Source organism: Aspergillus alliaceus (genome assembly GCF_009176365.1).
Source record: "Aspergillus alliaceus strain CBS 536.65 unplaced genomic scaffold BDW43scaffold_75, whole genome shotgun sequence".
In the NCBI taxonomy this organism is placed as follows: Eukaryota; Fungi; Ascomycota; class Eurotiomycetes; order Eurotiales; family Aspergillaceae; genus Aspergillus; species Aspergillus alliaceus.
In genome coordinates, this window is record NW_022474758.1 from 94,660 (window position 1) to 114,981 (window position 20,322).

General features: G+C 47.3%; 6 protein-coding genes and 3 non-coding genes across 9 annotated transcripts; 8 read left to right on the forward strand and 1 right to left on the reverse strand.

Annotated features, from left to right (window-relative positions):
- Positions 1-3,653: 3,653 nt before the first annotated feature.
- On the reverse strand, positions 3,654-3,742 carry BDW43DRAFT_t227. The gene has a single exon. It is a non-coding gene; the product is annotated as a tRNA-Pro (tRNA).
- A 741-nt stretch (positions 3,743-4,483) lies between these two features.
- BDW43DRAFT_t225 lies at positions 4,484-4,572 on the forward strand. The gene has a single exon. It is a non-coding gene; the product is annotated as a tRNA-Pro (tRNA).
- A 32-nt stretch (positions 4,573-4,604) lies between these two features.
- On the forward strand, positions 4,605-6,210 carry BDW43DRAFT_292948 (uncharacterized protein). The gene is made up of 2 exons (XM_032043774.1): positions 4,605-5,199; positions 5,270-6,210. Exons 1-2 carry the CDS (start codon positions 5,182-5,184, stop codon positions 5,876-5,878), a joined length of 627 nt encoding a protein of 208 aa, XP_031894693.1. The 5' UTR covers positions 4,605-5,181; the 3' UTR covers positions 5,879-6,210.
- Positions 6,211-6,224: 14 nt separating this feature from the next.
- Positions 6,225-8,035, forward strand: BDW43DRAFT_292954 (putative aminotransferase). Its single transcript, XM_032043775.1, has 7 exons — positions 6,225-6,408; positions 6,484-6,517; positions 6,573-6,702; positions 6,757-7,077; positions 7,131-7,208; positions 7,265-7,772; positions 7,828-8,035. Exons 1-7 carry the CDS (start codon positions 6,333-6,335, stop codon positions 7,881-7,883), a joined length of 1,203 nt encoding a protein of 400 aa, XP_031894694.1. The 5' UTR covers positions 6,225-6,332; the 3' UTR covers positions 7,884-8,035.
- BDW43DRAFT_t226 lies at positions 7,953-8,026 on the forward strand. Its single transcript has one exon. It is a non-coding gene; the product is annotated as a tRNA-Val (tRNA).
- Positions 8,036-8,646: 611 nt separating the features above from the next.
- Positions 8,647-10,723, forward strand: BDW43DRAFT_292959 (epoxide hydrolase family protein). The gene is made up of 8 exons (XM_032043776.1): positions 8,647-8,930; positions 8,981-9,118; positions 9,189-9,457; positions 9,518-9,526; positions 9,582-9,768; positions 9,832-9,952; positions 10,008-10,163; positions 10,212-10,723. Exons 1-8 carry the CDS (start codon positions 8,713-8,715, stop codon positions 10,299-10,301), a joined length of 1,188 nt encoding a protein of 395 aa, XP_031894695.1. The 5' UTR covers positions 8,647-8,712; the 3' UTR covers positions 10,302-10,723.
- A 218-nt stretch (positions 10,724-10,941) lies between these two features.
- Positions 10,942-11,643, forward strand: BDW43DRAFT_292979 (uncharacterized protein). The gene has a single exon (XM_032043777.1). It carries the CDS (start codon positions 11,260-11,262, stop codon positions 11,581-11,583), a length of 324 nt encoding a protein of 107 aa, XP_031894696.1. The 5' UTR covers positions 10,942-11,259; the 3' UTR covers positions 11,584-11,643.
- Positions 11,644-14,173: 2,530 nt separating this feature from the next.
- On the forward strand, positions 14,174-17,076 carry BDW43DRAFT_235616 (putative G1/S-specific cyclin Pcl5). The gene is made up of 2 exons (XM_032039592.1): positions 14,174-15,268; positions 15,326-17,076. Exons 1-2 carry the CDS (start codon positions 14,845-14,847, stop codon positions 17,029-17,031), a joined length of 2,130 nt encoding a protein of 709 aa, XP_031894697.1. The 5' UTR covers positions 14,174-14,844; the 3' UTR covers positions 17,032-17,076.
- Positions 17,077-17,918: 842 nt separating this feature from the next.
- Positions 17,919-19,460, forward strand: BDW43DRAFT_235542 (uncharacterized protein). The gene has a single exon (XM_032039591.1). It carries the CDS (start codon positions 18,243-18,245, stop codon positions 19,131-19,133), a length of 891 nt encoding a protein of 296 aa, XP_031894698.1. The 5' UTR covers positions 17,919-18,242; the 3' UTR covers positions 19,134-19,460.
- Positions 19,461-20,322: the final 862 nt, after the last annotated feature.

Consider the following 20,322-nt stretch of genomic DNA (forward strand, 5'->3'; position numbering starts at 1 on the left):
CCCTATTATTAGAAATTCCTTTCATCATTTTACGTGTAGCTATACGATCATACTATACTCTATTCTGATACTGAAGATCCGGGCAGCTACAGATACCTGAAATAGACATGCCATGACAAACGCGATACGGCAAAAAAATCAGCGAACAGCTCCACATGTTTTCTTTATCTCCAAAAAGTGAATAGCTCAGGTAGGGCAAAGAAGACGAGAAATCAAGCTACTGGTTACCACGTTTCGCGACGACGACGACGACGATCACGCCGGTGAGGTTAATGGAAACCAGTATATATCCGCAACCTATAAGCTCGCTTCAGGACGACACTACCGATGTGAGTGCAGGGAGATATGGATCTAATAAGGCTTGAAAATCGGCTAATCATCCTAGATTTCTTATGAGGTATCTTCCCATGTCGTAATTCCCAATATTCGCACTATATTATACAATTTATCACATCCCCTACTTGAGAACAACTATCCTGAGTTAAGACATATACCGTACTACAGGATTATGGAGAGCTACTATGGTCGTCATGTAACAGGCCGGCTGCTCAAGAGCATTGGCCCGATGTCAAGGCATTGCAGGGCTCGAAGGTCACCGTCAAGCTGTAGGTTGATCGACAATTTGAATACCCCGCGAGTAAGATAACAGAGGGAAGGCTAGACGGTATCAGATCTAAGCAGTTGGAACCTCTTATTGCCTGGCCAGACAATAGTGGATATCTCGACTATGTTATGGATGATCGAAACATGGGATACTGGCGGCCTTACGTTGGCCAGTCCTTATGCGCTGAAAGACGGATCAAGCAACATGTTAAGGGGTCCGCCAAGCCAATAGCAGATACGCTTCATTACTTTGTGATTCAGAAAGACAATGGGATGAGAACGATGGATTATGTTCGACTTTGGTCCTTCACAGACTCTGGGATTCTTGACCAGGAAACACAGAGCATATTCTCAACACTTCTAGAGATGTCCTTCGCTTTTGCTTTCCAGTCCTTACCCTTCGATACCCTTGAGCGATATTTCGGTTGCCCAGCAGAGACCTCGTATTCTGACCTTGCCTCAGATGTTCTCCTGCCCCTTGCCCAAGGCATTGGTCTGAGATCACATATTCGACAGGCCCAACCCCATCAAGCTTGGAAAGTCCCCCCGACCCTCATATCACGATGTGGCCCAGGTCTAGAGGAGAGACCGAGGAACCGGATTAGGATGCTAAGCAATGGTGCGGTGACCCGTTTTTGACGAAATGGAGATATTAACAAGGGCATTTTGACCGCGCTGGGGTGGAAGCTACGAGGTTCCGCCAGATTGACCATCCTTTCAATGGCCGCCACACATTAGACCAAGGCGCATTTGACACATCGTCCATCCGGTTAAGACTCGCTGAGGCTGTCTTGAAAAGCCATGGGAGAAGAGATCCATCCCAGTTCTCTTATTGGCCATGCAAGAACAAGGGTAGGGATTATAATACCCGGCTGCCCGATGGGTACTGGCCACGATAAAACAGATGTACCTCGGGGCATCCACGAAAGCGGTCTCTACGAAACGAACTGTACGCTGTGGTTTGCGAATCCTCGACTGTGCAGGTTCTCACGAGCTTCGCAGAGCTGTGACGTACCTGCCATAGCCTATGAAGGTGTAGCAGGGAGTTTGGTTGTCCCAGAGCAAATCATTGCCAATCGTTTTGAAGTCACGTACTACTGTGGGAAAGTCTCCGGGCTTTTCGAGACAGAAGGGAATCTGATCAGATGGGTTTATCTGAAAGCCCCGACATCATTAACAGCGCTTGGTCAGATCCAGGCCCTAGGTACAAAAGCTTGTGGAAGTATTCAAACTTGCTGCAGCATTAACCGGGACGTAAGGGATTCGTCCATGTTTCTACAATTTTTGCATCAGCTGTGCATCACATCCTGCGAATCTACCACTAGGAGAACAATGATTCCCAGAAAATGACAGCTTCGAATATCAATCCCAAAATTGAGGCCTTCATTTTCAGGAAGGTATTTCGATGTGCCGACGATATCAATTACCTGGAAAAAATCGGTGGCTCTCTGGCCCGAGACTTAATGTTGCTCTTGTTCACTTTAGACGAAAAGCTCCAAACTGAGAGCAGAAAATAGAAAGTCGAACCCAGCCCGGTACTTCCAACCAGGGCCATGAGTCGAGAGTACATAGAAGGGATGCTCTTCCCAAACGCAAACTCGGGGAAATGGACCAATTCTACACTGCTCTGTATTCCCAGGTGCCTTTAGAACATGGCAACCAGCAGAAAGCACTTGCCACCGTCCCTCTCGGGGAAGTGATTGGTGAATATATGGGCTCTACTGATGAAGTAGAACTACAAGAGACAGTGGCGCTTGTACAGAAGAAATAGCAAGAGATTATCGTCAAATGCGCTACGCCAGAAGAGTAAGATATTCTCGTGGTAGAAATGAACGATATGGAGGATGGGGATGTCCTCAGTGATATCATCCCCGTATCAGAAGCAGAGTATTCTGAACAACATATTGCAGTCGCGACGTCTGATCCATGCCAAATGCTAATAAGACGGGTAGCCTCTTTAACGAGAACGCCTGCGGACCGAAAGTCGCGCCGGACAATCCAGGACAAGGGGATCCTAGAGGGTCAAGGTACTCTGGAAATTAGCATAAGGAAAAAAGGCCAGTTGCAATACGAGCGGGCCCTGAAATAGCAGCACTAAGCTTAGAGCCACATGCAGAATCTCGAAAGGATCTTTCTGCCAGAATCTTGATACAGGCAGTCATTCAGCCTGGAAAGCGACACCCGGAAAACTGGGCTACTATAAAGGTTCATGATAATGACCCAGGAGCGGAGCTTGCGTTTCTTGCTATTCTCCCTCGAGGTAGTGCCTTTCTTCGCACAGTTGGATAGGGTGCCCCCCCACCTCCCCCGATAGCAAATACCTTGTGGATTGGTTCTCGGGTGATTCTATTGAGATGATAGGCACACGGCCGCGAAGACACATCAATGCGCATGATAACTTAGTCATGAGGCCACTCAGGCTGTCTGAGAAGGATGCTTGGTACACAGATGACCAAGGCCACCTTGTGCAAGGTCTCTAGAACCTAAGAAAGCTAAAGAGTGGTGTGAGCGAAGGCAGGCCGTTTATCTACCCTGCTGAATCGTTACTCCTTACATTCGTTTGATCTCCTATTTATTAAAATACAACTACCCTAGATAGACGATACTAATACCTACTATACCTACACAGAAATGGATGTTTTATTTAAACGATTATTGGACACCCTGTTTACTTAGTTATATACCCTTCCGTGCTGTCTCTTGTATGTTGTACCGGGTTATTGAGACCGGATATTCTTATTTTTGTTTGATAAAAAATTGGATGACCCTCTTTCATCAGTGTATGTTTTATTCGGAATATTCTTTGAGTGGATATCACCCTAAGTTAATATGAGCAAGATCTTATATATTTTAATAAGAAATATCATGGTGCTCTATATTCCCAAACCACAGCTAGTGTTGTAGCGATGCTACCTAAGGTCGGGATATGAAACATCACGGACAAGCCGAGTTACAAAAGGAATAAAAATCATGTCTTTCATTTGTCCTTCCTTGGCTTTTTATTTTTTGACAGGAAATGGAAAACAAAAAGAAAAAAGATGAAAAAGGAAGGCCCGAACCGCGGTTTGAACGCGGGACCTCTCGCAGATTGTTGCTATTGCAGCCCAAAGCGAGAATCATACCACTAGACCATCCGGGCTTCGATATATTGTGTGTATATTTCTATGATTATAACCCAAAAGTGACAAATACATTACAGAGCTTGTGTTTCAATAGTTACGTGAGAGGAGCTATGTTATTAAAAAACTGGGTGTCTTAAATATGAAGTCGCGTCGTTTCTCCCTACTTCCTTGACTGGTAGGGAAAAGAAAAAAGATCGAAGTAGATAACTTGGTAGGTTATATCTTACTGGTACATACCGTTGCGGGCCGGTCCAGCACCCGGCGGGGAACACAGACACAACCCTTTCACTATGATCGCGAACGACGAAGTGCTCCATATATGTATGTGCATTTCTATACCCCCTATTGTGCATGCCGTTGGATATACTGTGTATGGGTTTAGTTGTAATGGGAGGATCTTCTAGTGGTCCTCTTTTCCCTACCATTTCCTTGCCTCCCGAGAGTTCGTAGTATATACAATTGTATATCTTGTTAGCTTACTACCGTGCATCTTATATCCAGCACCTTCCTAGCAATTCCCGAATGAAAATCCAATCATCTTTCTTTTTAGTATATTGAAAAAGAGAAAGGATAGAATTCTACAGCAAACAAAGCCGATAAAAATTAGCTTCGTTTGAGTGTTGAACACAGCTCTATCGACATAGCCTGGTGTGGGGCAGCATGGAGGCAGCAAACGTCTTCATTGGAGAAGAATGTAAAAATACACATCTTTGCTGCACTGGATCTTATAACTAATAAGCTGACAATCTTTCGTAATCGCCCGGATGGTCTAGTGGTATGATTCTCGCTTTGGGTTGCAATAGCACTAATATGCGAGAGGTCCCGCGTTCGATCCGCGGTTCGGGCCTTCTTTTTTCATCTTTTTCATTTTGCCTTTTTTATATGTAGCTTTTTCTGTTTAAAGCAGCCACACAATCGCCAGCGCATTGTCTGTCTTGATCGAACCAACTCAATGCTTTATTTCTCGACGGTATGGTTGGTATGCAAGGCGACATGGCGTTGCAGTGTGGTTTGGTAGCGATTTGCCGGCACTACGCATACCTTTCCTTCTCTCTCAGTGAATCATTTTTTTCCTCACCTTGATGACTATTACTACTGTTTAGAATCTATTTCAAGGTCGCTTGATGCCGTAAAAGGTATATGTCTAACACGGCAACATGGGTAAGAGAACACCACACTGAGTTACTCCGTAAGGGTAACTATGCTATTGTCAGTGAAGCTTAGTCATCCAACCCGTGGTTTGGTCAGTGTCAATCGATAGTCATCAACAAAGTATCAAACAGCTTCATTCCTTTGTAAAACGGCAGCTTGGAAGTGCCCGAGGAGTAAAGGAAGAGCGCAGTCAAAAGTCTAGTGACTTAATCTATGTCATGAGCAAATTTTAATTCTCAGAAGCAATCGCAACCTCTTACACTCACCCCGTCTTTCCCAAACCCTCTTGAGTTCTTCCAGGAAAATGGCGCATACAACAGCAGTAGGCCTCCCTTTTTCTCCTAACTGCTTCTAAACAAGAACAACAGCTATATATTTACTAATATAACCAGTTTTCGCAGGTCCCCCAACATGTTACCGCTCTCCTCTCGCATCTCACATCGCGCCCCGGAGTCCAATCCACCTTCATCCTCTCCCGCAAAGATGGTTCTATTATCCAGAGCACAGGATTGCTAGCCGCGAAATCGGCCAGCAGTAGCAGCCCCAGCATGTCGCAGACCGATATATCTGCCGAGGAACCGTCAGAGTCAACAACGACACCTGCAGAACCATCCTCCCCTTCAACACCATCCGGCGCGGCCACTCACCGCCAACCATCCTACCAACCATCCCAAGCAGAAGCTCTAGCAGCGCGCATCTTTGCCTTTGTTTCCAGTGCATCAGATTTAAGCTTGTCGCTTTCGCGACCCCCGACTGAGACCACCAATGGTTCTAAAACAGAACCAAACGGCTTTCAAGAAGGGCTTGGCAATGGAATATCCCGAGACGATGGGGATGGCGAGACATCGGAGAAAGAGGACGACGACGAAGTCAAGCTTCTGCGACTGAGAACCAAAAAGCATGAAATTGTCGTTGTTCCTGATAAGAAATATCTGCTCTGTGTGGTACATGATGCAGCGCACCCTGCGGGGAATCCAAGTGCAAGCATGCGCCCGAGGTAATGGATGATGATAATATTCACTTCTTGGCTGTTTCCTTTCCCTTAGACTGCCTTCTCCTGTGCTATTTTAATCTGCCCTTGTTTGAACATATCATGGTTTGCATGGAATATACCCGGTTGGAATCAGAGAGCTCGTCTATTTACGTGTTTTCCGAAGTTATTTTGAGCAGGCGTGTAGTTTCTTGGATAACAGTTCGCATGAGTCTACCAGAGCCAAGCTGTGGAGACTATAATTCCAGACATGTTTGTTTATTTGACTATGAGTGAATCGGTGGTAGTTCGGGGGATCTGATACCCTACTAGTTGGAACAGTAGTGGAGTTACCCCTCTCACGCCTTATTGTAAGAGCGAACGCTGCCTGCTACTTAAGGGGAGGCAACCACCTACTCCTCGAGTAGATATATATTCTTCCCTAAGGTCCGACTTATCTCAACGGTGACACCACGCCATTCAGAATGTCCCTCAACATCGCGCAGGTTCGGTCTCGCTTCCCCGCATTGAAGCAAGAGCAGGTCTTCTTAGACAATGCAGGTGAGTGAAGCTTTGATCAAGGCCGCTGTGGCTTCATACCCCCAATACCTAGCGCTTTGCTAATCAGCCGAACAGGAGGTAGCCAAGTGCTGGACACGGTGATTGAGTCGTAAGCTTATCCTGGTAGGACAACTAGCCTTGACTTACTCATAGTCTTAATCTAGCATTACTTCTTACCTCACAAATACCAATGTTCAGTTAGGGGCAACATACACGACCTCCAAGATATCCACTGCTTCATATACCAACGCGTACGAAGCGGCGGCGAAGTTCATCAACGCAAAACCCGAAGAGGTGCGCCGGATTCCTGCACAACGAAAAGTAAACTCCCACTAACAGTCCCGATAGATCTGCCTTGGCGTATCAACTACGCAGCTCCTGCACAATCTCTCAACAGCACTGAAGTTTCAGCCAGGTGATGAGCTCATTCTTTCAAAGTTAAACCACGAGGCCAATTCCGCGGCGTGGATTAGGGTCGCAGAACGACTGGGTTTAGAGGTGAAGTGGTGGTCCGCTGCGAATCATCAGAAACTTGTCTGTGATCCAAGCGACTTGAAGCATTTGATTTCGGAAAAGACGAGACTTGTGGCTTGTCCACATACATCGAACATCGTTGGGTCTATTGTGAATGTTACGGAAATTGCGAAGATCGTGCATCAATATCCTCGGGTACGATACTTGCGAAAATAGAATCTAATGTAATGCTTACTTTTGTCTGCTAGGCCTTGCTCTGTGTCGACGGCGTTGCACTCGCGCCCCATCGACAGGTTGATGTCAAGGATCTTGATGTCGACTTCTACGTGAGTATCTGTTGCGACCCTGACCAAGGGCCACATGAGCTGACTACTACAAATAGGCATTTTCATGGTACAAGGTCTACGGCCCACATATCGCTCAGCTGTATGCCTCGTCACGCGTCCATGATCAGCTCGACCCTCTCGGTCATTTCTTCAAAGGCACCGACACACTCGACTTGAAGCTTAACCTGGCATCCGCCAACTATGAGCTTACACAGAGCATTCCACGTGTAGTCGAGTACTTCGAACCTGATGTGGCAGCATCATGGGACAATATCGCGGTCCATGAGGAGAAGCTGCAAAAGATAGTTCTGGATTTCCTCAACAGTAACGATCGGATCACTGTCTACGGAGAGCGCTCGGCGGATAGGAACCTGCGCGTCCCCGTTATTAGTTTCACAGTACAAGGCGTCAAAAGCCAGAAGCTTGTAGATGAGGTGGAGAAACAGTCTGCATATGGTTTCCGCAGTGGCCATATGTATAGCCATAGGCTGATCAATGAGGTCATTGGTCTGGAGGATGTTGAGGATGGGGTTGTGCGAATCAGTCTGCTGCATTATAATACAGGTGAGTGCTTTCAAAGCCGAGGTGGTAATCGGTATAGCCCTAACAGATGTTGCAGAGGAAGAAATGACTGGTTTGGTCAAGCTTTTGGGCGAGGTTATACCGACCCTGTAAAGTGCGTTTATACTAATGAATTTAGTTTTGGCATGTTTACCAAAATTAGAACCGCAACAAACATCAATTGGCCGGATGGTGTAGTTGGTTATCACGTATGCTTAACACGCATAAGGTCCTGGGATCGAGCCCCAGTCTGGTCATATCTTTTTTAATGGTTTTCTTCCCGACGCTTAGTTTTTGTATCTGCAAATCTTGTGTTAACTATATCTACTTTGATTAATGATGACTATAACCTGGGACAAGGCAGACGTTTCATTTCGGTACTTTATCCCGCACACGTATACCCGACAAAGGGTTCATACGTAAATGCAGATGATACCTTAGTACCTACCGATGCATTTATATATTCGAACGTAGACGGCAGAGAGAGTATGAGTGTATGTGTATAAGGCACGTGCTGATGACCTGTTATGCTATTCTTCGATTGCCACCAAATGTAGATGCTTGCCTACCATCCATTTTCGTCTGTTTTGTTTCCAGGTTGTGTCCCTCCCCCGGGTGTTCTTAATAATTATCCAAGCCATACGTTGAATTTCGATTCGATGTACGACGACTCTCCAGATTCCATGGCCGGTGGAGATCTGACCGAAGGATACATGTCTAGAACAAGCAAGTACAGGGTGTTTAGCCTTGTCAGTTCACCGGCGTGTCAGCATCCGGATTATTGGCCATGTAAGGGTATGGGTCTCTTTAATGAGTCAAGGGACATGTGATCAGAAAAGTTCTCCCCACCGGTAATGCATTCAAACAAATAAATACTTTTCAAATATAAATACACCTATAATATGAGGAAGGTGTGATGTGAAAATCCCCGCATAATCGAAACATGGAACCTACATTCATTAAGATCCCCTCGGGGGCGAAGGCTAATCCATCACCATTCAAAGTAAACATATCCGACGAGCAGATCCAAGAGCTACAGCTCCTAGTCACGCTTTCGAAGATTGCCCCTCCAACGTTCGAGGGCCTGCAGCCAGACCGTAAATATGGTGTCACAACTGAGTGGCTTGCCAATGCCAAAGAAGCCTGGAAAGCTTTTGACTGGTAGTGTGCTATGTACACCGAGACGTTTCCATGGACCTAATAATATACAGGAGATCGGTGGAGCGTCATATCAACGGCTTCCCCCAGTTCACATACGACATCGAGGGCTTGAACATTCATTTCGTCGCTATATTCTCAGAGAGAAAGGATGCGATTCCAATTTTGTTCATACACGGCTGGCCAGGGAGGCAATCCATAGTCCCTTCATTGCTGTCTCTCGGATACTTTGTTGTTTGACTAACGTGGTACAACAGGCAGCTTTCTTGAGTTTCTCCCTATTCTGTCGCTGATTCGGGAGAAATATACTCCTGCAACCTTACCCTACCACTTTGTTGTTCCATCGCTTCCGGGTTACACGTTTTCCTCTGGCCCTCCGCTGGATAAAGATTTCGGCACTGAGGATGTTGCCCGCGTTGTCAACCAGCTCATGGTTAACCTGGGATTTGAGAGTGGCTACATTGCACAAGGGGGTGATATTGGCGCCAAAATTGGCAGAATACTAGCAGTGGACTATGATACCTGCAAGGGTACGTTTGTGCTATGGAGCGTCATGAAGTGTATAGAGTGCTAATTGGACGTGACATTAGCCGTTCATCGTGAGCTTAGCACATGCGAGTTGGCCCTGTGACCGGCAAACTAATTAAGCTACAGTGAACGTCTGTTTCGTCAAAAAGCCCGATAACGTGCCGGATACCGCTATAACGGAGGTTGAGAAGCGCAACCTGGCCCGCGCAGAATGGTTCTCGTCTTCTGGAATGGGGTACTACGTGGAGCATGGCACTCGAACCAGTACCATTGGCAATGCTATTTCGACTAATCCATTGGCCCTTCTAGCTTGGTAAAGGGGCACCTGCTACCTTTCTTGCTTACCCTGCTGACAGCTATCCCTTGCAATTCTTAGGATTGGGGAGAAGTTCCTTGATTGGCCTGATGGTCCTCTGCCGCTGTATACTATCCTGGAGTCTGTGTCCCTGTACTGGTTTACAGAGACATTTCCTCGGTCGATCTATCATTATCGTGAGGTACGTTTACCTTGTATCACTACCGATGTGAAGTGACTCATAGCCTTCCATATAGGCATTCCCGCCACCTAAGATTATGCACACGCTCGATCCGAGGTGGTATATCCGTAAACCGTTTGGGTTCTCTTACTTTCCCATGGAGCTGCTGCCAGCACCACGCGCTTGGGTTGAAGCAACCGGGAACCTTGTGTTCTTCCGACAGCATGAAAAGGTGCGTTCGTCTTCTCGACCGTGCTCTCCTTATATTGACATCAACGAGGGAGGACATTTCGCAGCAGTAGAAAGGCCACAGGAGCTTCTTGACGATGTGCTTGCCTTTACTGAGCAGGTCTGGACCGATCGTAGATGAGTTGATAACAGAAATATACCGCAAAGCTTCACTTTGCCATCGTATCGTAGAGGATATGAAGCCTCTCTGGTCCTACGTATATACTACATAGTACTACCCAACGGAAGTACATACCTCGCTATCAAAATGGTATCAGTATGTACACCTCCCAGCTCCGAACAATACCATACATTATATTCCAAGCAGCTCCATAAATTAACACCACCACTACCAATCATCAACTCCCAGCCCACGCCAACCCGACGTGAATCCATAAACCAGCATGCATGCATTAGCATACATCATCCTTCTGCAAGGAGCCCAAACGGGCGACCGTCAAGCTTGCACCATCAGTTCTTGACACAGAAGCGATTCGTTCGACAGAAACAGGAACTAGTACTTTTCTTCTCCGACGCTTCTTCTGGAACCATGCTTCCGACCACGCAAATAATGCCAACCCTGATCTTCCCCTTCCCCCCCCCCCCTTTCGGCGATTGGTTTATGTTCTCTCTGGTCAGCTGTGGAACGAATTTCGCTTCGCGTTCTAGGGTTCAACTAAGGTTGAAGGATGTGGTTTCGGTTGATACAAGGTAGGTAGATAGCTTGTTGCACCAACCGTACTTCTGCTCTACATCGAGTTTATGGCGTATGGGATATTTCTCTTTCTTACTTTCTTTTCTTTTCTGCCGTTTAAATGGTAAAATAAAAGGTCGTTCTTTTTTCAGTTGATATTGTTACTAAGATATATAGTACTTCGTTTCTGGGCGATGGTGATATATACATGTACAGACAACCTTCCCTCCCTCCATACAGTTATGCACACCATACTTACATAAACCCAAAGCAACCACAACCATAAAAGTCCCAGTCAACAACAACTATCCATACTGAGACTTTGACCTACTAATTAGGTACTTAACCCTCCATACTTACTTTACATCCTACCCCCCTCACCATCCCATCTGGAAACCCTCACCAGATGCGGGGCTACGAGAGTGAGAAAAACCAACCCCCACTTCTTATGTTAAACAAGCCAACCATTCCCCATCGGCGGAGCAACCCCGGCAACAATCTGCCTGTCCCTGATTGGTGGGAAGTCACCCACCCCCTCTCAGGAGGGCAACTTAACTCTTCGCCTGGCCATGACTCGATTTACTGTCGGAGGTGGGTATGTGGTGTCATGGATTATGTAGTGAACTACGTCGGTGGTTACTCAGCTTTTTGGAGGAAATTTAAATTTTATTTTGGATGGGAGGGGCTATTATTAGACTTTTGGGGGGCTTTTTGGATATTATATTATTAATATATTATTATTATTATTTTTTGTGCGAGAAATGTTGTTTTATTTCGAGTTATGTTCATTATCAGGGTATGTACATTTAGAGAGCGTGGAGTTGTTGTCGTTCTGATGTAGGGGTGGGAGTTGATAGGGGGATGGTATTATTGGAGATGGAATGGGGTGGTGCAGTTCGAGAGTATAGGAGGATTAGGGATACGGATGGGAGGTTGTGTAAGTTATTACATGACGATTAGGCATCAGGAGATCGTATCCAGGTACGGGAGCAGTATGTCCATCCTCATCCGAGACTTCTGTCTGGAACTACATACTACCCCAGCTCATTACCTAACTTCTAACGGATAAAAGGGGCAAAAAAAGAAAGTGTTAATATCGACTTTTAGAAATGACTTAGTTGGTCCTAGCTAAATAGTAAGGTTAGTTAAATAAAGTAGGGGTACAGCTTACAGGTGACCTCCTGTGTACGGAAGGAGAAGAGAACTATGCACCGAAGACATGGATATGTATGTACATTTACCTTATGATCGAAACCATGTGCCGAGAAACCATTGATTTTCATCTGTGGATGCTTGGGACCTGTTGCCTGGCGCCTGGGAACTTAGTCCGTTTCGGGAATGGTCGGTTCCACAGGGGACAGTTGGCTTTTGGCTGGTTCTTTTTCTCTTTGCATTACACTGGACCTTTCCGGTGACTACTATTATGATCGTATCAACCACACACAGGAGGTTGCAGAATGGATAAATTAGGCTGTAATAAGGCTACAGCTAGATCTACGAAGTTTCAAAAAAAAAAAAAAATCAAATCTATCGGGCTACCTAAATTTGGAGCGCCTGAACAGCCACGGCCTGACACTGCCATGCAGGCTTAGGCCGTACCAAACTTAGTAATGGGGGAAGCAAAGAATCACTACGACTAATCCTCCGGTGGCGTGGGCTGGCAAGATGGCCAAATCCAGAAGCGGTGGTTGGCTGACCACCAGCCTTGACGAGAGCGGTAGAAGGAAACCACTCGAACCAAAATCTTATTTGGCGGCTGGGATGATGTTGCACTGCACTGCGGTCAGCATCTCATCCTGATTCATACTCTTACGTCTTGTAGTCTTTCTTCTAATTTTTATTTAAAAATTTAATAATATTTCCCCCCCTCTCATTTGGCTTGGGATTTATATGGTTGATTGTTATATGTGAAATCAAGGTGTAATCTTACAGCACCGCTGGGACATTATCTCGTAGTACAGCATGGTTGACAGCTTACGTACTGTACGTACTGTCTAAGGCACCTTCTTCATACTGCCGATATCGCGATGGGGAGTGGCCCGAACGAGTCATTTCATTTTGATATGGAGAACCCTAATAGATACAGTACTTGGAGAGCTTTCCTGGAGTGATAGGATAAGGTATCCACTACGATAATCCCAGAATCCCGCGATCTTGATCTGTTAATTGCTATCGATTCTTAAGGGGCCTAGTCCATCAAATCAACCCTTAAACATTCTAGCTTATGATTCTATGGATGCATATACAGTGCGAGGACGGCTCTTTAAGTTCTTGACTACTGCAGAAAGTGACCGTATTGCATGGCCGGGTAACATAACATAGATTGTTTCTATGAATAATTTGCGATGGGGATGATGACAAGTGGAATCAAAATGAATAAGAAATAAGAAGAAAGGATCTACTATGATTTGTCTTTTGATGAAAAAGGAAAAGGCAATAAGAATGAGAATCAAATCAAAATGGAATAGAGGAAAAAAAGCGGATCAAGGGGACATCCAATGCCCAATTCGGGCCCAGAATTCCCTATCTCGGATGGTGAAAGAGTCATACTGTATCATCCGTTCCCGATCATCGTTTCCTGCGCCTTGAACCTCTAAGTACCGCCCCCCGTCTCCGTACTGTATGACTGCTAAACAGGGCTGACTCGACTCTACCTACTCTCTTCTGTCTCCCTTTTCTTCCTACCCTTCCTTTTCTTCCCCCAGTCATCCTTTCTGAAGAAGGGACAGACGGCTTTTTCTTTTACCTTTTGAAGAGTCACGTCTCTCTTTCTTCTTCTGGTTTTGATTCCCATCCTTTATGAATTATTCTCTGTGACTCTTAATATATTTTCCTTTTTTTTTTTTTTTTTTCGTTTTCCCTAATATTATTTTCTCTGCCAATTTCTCTCCGCTCATCCATTTTTCTTCATCTGGCAGAAAAACGTGGTCCCTGCGGTCCGCGCAGTGTCTCGGGTTCCGCCACTCTCGCCACGGTGAGTAACCCATCAAATCTTCTTTTTAGTCACGTTCCCTTCATACCATCTCCTCCCTAGTGCCACTGGCCGAATTTCCTCCTAATCTCGAAATTTCGCCATTTGCCCTCACTTTCATTTCCCTTCCTTTTTCTGCTTCCGGACTGGGTCGCCCCCCCAGTTAGTCATTTTAGTCTACCGCTCCGCCCTCCGAAGAAATAGGCAGCCCAGAAGGAGTCATAGGCATAGAAAACTGGAGACGTCCATCATTGCTGACTGTATTCCTTCGCCATCAGACTAAGAGTCAACAGTCGCCTCTTAATAAGAGCCTCTGGACAGACAGCTGACTGCCTGGTCAAGCATCAGTCTACATCAGTGTAACTGCCTGCTTGCTAACAGTCTGCCGTCGTAGCGGCTCTTTTCCATAACTTTCTGATACTCCCTAAAGTCTCAAGATGTACCCTGTTGTTACGAAATACATTGTTCCGGTCACCTGTGTTGCAGAATCCTCCGCCTTTGATCTCCGAAAGTCCGACAAGTCTGTTGCTCTCATCTAGAACTTGGAAAGACTCATACAGCACCTGTCGTCTTGAAAGTCGCGTGGACCCGATACATATTTCACTACGTGTATCCTCTCTTACGTTACTTCGGCTGATCTGCTCTGGAATCTACCACCGGTGATCGGGACTTAAGTTCTTGTTTGCGCCTACCCTCGATCCTCCTAACACCTCACACACGACCCTCATTCTCACCTTCCGATATACGTCTCGATCCCTACCCTATCTACCTAAACTTCCTCGATATTTAACTACGGTTGAATGATTTGATCCCTTCCGACCTATCCGCCCTTTCTTGATACCCATACACTCTGGCGAATTCTCTTTCGAAGGCCTGCCGTCGCCTGTGAATAAAAGACGGTTCTTGTCTTACTAGCGTCTCGTTAACGGTTATTGCACAACGGTATATTGATTTTCTCACGGTTTTTCTTGAACGAGCGCACCTTGTTGTATCCTAGTTGTGGATTACTTCCCCCGGAATATGACAGGGATTGACGTTTTGGGTTTGAAGGAACCAAACCCTAGTGTTTCATACAGAGCGTCGTATGCGCACCCCTACGCATCGTCGATTTCTTCCTCCGCATCTTCGTCTTCGTCGTCGGTGTTCTCTCTGGATGGGCTGTCTGCTCACAGCTCCGTTTCCTCCACCTCGACGAATTCGGTTGATGTCATCTGGGAAAATGACGGTGAATACCAACCAGCAGGAAGGGGACTGGGCCCTTCGCGCGCGCCCTTGAGGGGTAACGCTCCCAAGGCCGCGGACGCGGTCGTTCCTCCAGAATTACGTAAGCATCCGCGGCGTACCAACAGCGGTGCCCAGTCCAACGGCGTGTCCTGCACACGGCCTCCGCCCTGTCTGCTGCGTCAGTCGGAGCGGAAGGTGAACTTCGTCGATAACCTCGTCGGTAAGTGCAGTCGGATATTCTCGGGGATGATCCCATAGCTGAAGATTTTCTATCAAGACACCGCGTCTCAGATCGTGGAAACCATCTGGCCTCTGTCCGCAGTAGCGCTCCGAAGTGATTCAACCACGGGGTGTAAAGGGGTCTTGCCTCTCCGCACCTTCATCCAGGAGACGCTCCGCCGATCCCGGACCAGTTATAGCACGTTGCAAGTGGCTTTGTACTATCTGGTCAAGATCAAGCCACATGTGCCTAATCCCGATCTAGCCCATGATCAGACTCCGGGTAAGCCAGTCTGCCGGGCCATGCAGTGTGGTCGACGCATGTTCCTTTCTGCCCTGATCCTCGCCTCCAAATACCTCCAGGACCGTAACTACTCCGCCCGCGCTTGGAGCAAAATCTCCGGCCTGAATACATTGGAGATCAATCAGAATGAGTTGATGTTCCTCCAAGCCGTGGATTGGAAACTGCACATTCCGGAAGCCACCTTTCAGCGATGGACGGATATCGTGCTCAAGTACACTCCTGGTGCTGGTGGTATGCCTGCCGAAGGTCAAACTTGGCGGACGGTCCTTCCCAGACTGACTCATGAGTTGGAAGAAATCGACTTTGAGCCTATGACTCCATCAAGTATGGAGGGTTCCGATTCCGGATCGGCGACCGGCTCGCCGTCTCCCCGTGGTACGTCCATGAGAGGAACTTTCCTTCCTACTTTCGCAAGTGAGCCCTCCATTCTCCCATCGGAGACATCTGTATATAGACGAGCTTCCACAACTCTTGAGCAAGCTTCTCGAGTCGACAGCTTCAATGCTTCCCTGCCGTCGATACCACGGCTTCCTGCGTTGCCTACCCCGCAGTTGACCCCCCAGGCGAGTATGGCCTCCACTCCTGCCGCGAGTGCTGGCTCTTTCTCTTCCCATCGGCGTTACTTCTGTGCTGCCATGTCCCAGGCGCAGAACATGTGTATGGCGCGGTCGACCCTCGACCAGCGCCCGTCACTTCCGTTTTGCCCGAAGACAAGTACGTTTGATGGGTACCCAACTATGGTACGCCGGTCTTCTTTGGCTCGCTCGACCTCTTCTGCATCTTCGCCGGATTCGATGGTTTCCGATGTGTCAACTCTGTCCTCCAACTCGTCGCGGTCTTCCTCCATGTCGTCGAATGCATCGGGGCCTGTTTTGCCCCGTCTGGCTATTCAGGCAACCCTTCGATGCACAAACAACTCTTTGAAGGAGAACCGGAGACCTGTGACGATTGCGTCACCTATCGATGAGAGTTCCTACAATGATATCTATCATTCCCCCGAAAGCTTTGCGCGGTCTACTGGGAATGTTCCAGACTTGTCTAAATTCTCGCTGAGAACTCCTGTTGATATGACGTCAGCTCATGAGGCCGCTCAGAGCCTCTGTGCATTGTCTGGTTCCATGCCTCGTACTTCCCAGAAGATTGAGCAGGGCGGAAGCCAGCGCCAGTGTCGGAAACGTGGCCGCGCTGGATCTGATGATTTTGCGTTGCAGAACCATGTGCGTCACCTGGTTCATTCCAATACCATCAGTGAGGGTGCTGTGCTACCTGATGGAAACATGTCTGATTTGTTCCTGAACGCTGGGCTTCGACGTACCCAATCCCTCACTGCCGCCCAGCTGAACGCTCTGAATTACAACGCTCCACTTTCTGGACCCGCAGGCATGAAGCGTGCGTGCTGTGGTAGTGAAGCGAGGAAGATTGCACTGAACCCCAGCGTGCGAGCGGACTACCTGGATTAGACTCGCTATGCCCAGGATGGAACTTTACTTATGCAGTGGACAGGCGCGCCCCTTGTTTCTTTTCTTTTCTTGTTTGTAGAAAGGAAAAGTTATTGTTTATTGCATAATATTCTTATCAATCCTTCAACTCGTCGACCGAGTGATCCTTGATTTAGCCTCAACGCCGACAGAGGCAGGAACGCAGACTTCCGGTGGGAAAAGTTTTGTGTGAACTTTATCTCAGGTCTTCTTTTGTCGGGAAAAGATCCTTTCTCGTCTTGTATATACCCTGGTGTTGGTTGGATTTGGTTGGAAGTTCTGTGACGGCAGTCTGCGTACCCCTCTGTCAGGTGCAGTGGTCCTGTAACTCGCAGACCACTGATGTATGATCTATGACGGGGAGGTTCTATCACCATCTTTTTACCATTTACTTTGTTTACATTTATCGTGGATATTATTACTATCATGAACTGGAGTGTGCGGCAATGGCAGGGTTTTTCTCTTTTTTTTTGTGCTTTGTTTCTTTGTTGTTGTGATCTCGGTCGACGGTGTAGCGGTGGATTCTCAAATGTCCTGAAATACATATCTTATTACACTGAGTTCATTGGCAGACTACTTAAGAAGTGTGAGAGTTGTAGTCAGAATGTTAGGGCTTCGGTGTGGCTGCCTTCCTTTGCCTTAGGCCATCTTAATATGTACATATCCGATCGTGACACCTCATGCAAGCGGACAACAAAGCCATGGTTCCCACTAGCCCGCTGCCGCCACCGATGTTCTCACGCGAGGCAACGGCCTGACTTGGTCTCGTGATAGGTGTCATGAGTCACTCGAAACAGTTCTTTGTGGTTCGGTGAGCATCTGACGATCGGGTGGCGCTCTGAACTATCGGTGAGTCACGGTGATACATGGCAGCCTGAGGCAGGTGTCAACGTCGGAGTGTGCCGGAACCCCCGGAGGGAGTCGGATTCTGCGCTAGTCATGCGAATAGCAGATTTAACCCTGTTAGGTTCTAGCGTGATCAGATAAGATCAGATCCAACCTTGAACGTTGTTCCAGTTCCCCTCAGTCACCGTTCATCATCAGACCATCCGGAGTTGCGATGCGAGGGGAGCATTCCTTGGCGTAGCATCTTCCTCTTTAATGCCTCCCTTACCTAACAAGCTCCTACTTCTGTCCTAAATCTTCACTCCCCAGACCCTACTTCTTCCTACATCCAAGGCGAACGGCTCACCATGAAGGGTCTTAGCCAAGGTCTTGCCCTCGTCTCCACACTAGCTCTGCTCTTCCTCCAAGGTACGGCGGTTCCCCTCTCAACTGCAGCGGATGCCTCTCCCGGCCAAACAGTCTTAGGCGACCTTAACAGCCTGCCCTCCACTCCCGAAAACAATGTCGACCGCAACAATATCATCACAGCTACCGAGAACGACCCCGAGGCGGAAACCGCACCATCATGGTTCACCTCCACACTGATGGCCCGCCGACTCCTCGCCCTCTCAACCACGGGCGTCGCCTCCACCATCTTCTCGGACTCCTTCGCAGAGAACTCCCACACCCCAGCCGCCGTAGCCGGCCAGTCCATCAGCCTGAAGGAATACATCTCAGACTGCGATGAAGCCCTCCCCCCCACAAGCGGCAACGGCGGAGACGGCAACCCAACCTTCCTCGCCCTCCATGTCGCAACCACTTTCCGCAACACCGCCGCAGGCTCCAACATCAGCGTCTCTATCGACTGGTGGGACCATCTGAACGAGACCGAGCCCCTTTTCCCCGGCTTCCCGCTCAGTCCCGCTGGTCTCCCCCGCGTGACGCTATTCGGGTACATCGAGCCCTTCTCGACTCCCATGCCGGAGGATACGGAGGCTGCTCTTCGGACTTGCTATCTGAAGGCCCACCCGGATGCCCAGGTGTGGTTGCCCGGTAGACGTAACTCTCCCCATGCGAGCTTCTGGGCTCGGATGGTTGTCACCCAGGTTTATTGGATCGGGGGCTTCGGTGGGTTTCAGCAGATTGGGTGGATGAATGTGACTGAATGGAAGGGTATTCGGAGGGGGGAGAGTCTGCCTGGTATTGGAGATGGGCGGGGCTGGCAGGATGTGAGACTCCCTGGGGAGGAGAGTTATTAATGATGGTTGTTGTGTCGCTGTGGGGTAACTTGCGAGCTGCTGGTGGCTTGTGTTATTTTACTGTCAGTGTGTGCATTTTAAGTAATGGGATGGGATGTGCGGATTGATATGGAGAATGGATGGTTGGATGGGATGAGGTTACGTTGCATGAATGGATATGAGCCATATGCTTATACTTTTCTATCCTGTATCATGGTCCTAACATAGTTTTAAGATTGTTATCGCAGGACGCCTTATATGCTTGGTTTTATGACATGTCTATTTATCTCCTCTGCAGGAGAGATGATAGTAGAAACTCAAACCACGTCAGCGGTCTAAACTAACCTGTATCGTCCTACGCTGACCCCTTGTTCTTTTACCGGCCACCTGAACAAGAGTTCACTTTTCTTTCCCTACTTATCCTTAACGCTCTATTTAGAGATTGAACCTACCCCCCCATAATCCGGAAAAACTAACCAAGTCATTGAGAATGAGGCTGACAAAGACTAGTCACATCATGCCTAATCTTTGCCGCTTCTCCCACACTGGCTCAAAAACCTCCGAGGAAACGTCTTGATGGTGAATGAATGGTTTGTTATCGTAACTGACCCGCTCTCCATGGAAGCTGTCGGGTCTTTATATTCTTGCTTTTTTATTATTGGGTTTTCACGGTGTCACTGTGGTGTCACTGTGGTGTCACTGTGGTGTCTATGTTGTAGTTCAAATGAGATGTAGTGTGACGGTATTGAAAAGTGTTTGCTGCTCTGTCTCGTTTTGGTAATAGAGAATGGTATTAGTGTTGAAGGAGCTTCGTATACTATTAATAGATCACAGAGACGTTCCCAAAGATCAATCAGACTACGTATTCTTTATATTCACGTATTTATGAAATGTGCTGTTCTGTTTATTCTAGGTCACTCTGGGTAAGTATATGTGGAGCGGATATTCGTTCATCCCGAGAGATAGAGAAGTTCACTTGTCTTCTCTGCCACATCATCACATATTAAAAATTATAGTAAGTAGTACAAAACTATATATATACCGATATTGTATATACAACAACAATAATTCAAGATCCGCCAAGACCTTGGGTTAATAAAAAGGAACCGTGGATATGAATTGACTGATGCCGAGATGACGTTTGGAGAAGGTGGGGTATTCTTTCTGTAAATTAAATCATACCTCGGATACTTTTTAAACTCTTCATCCC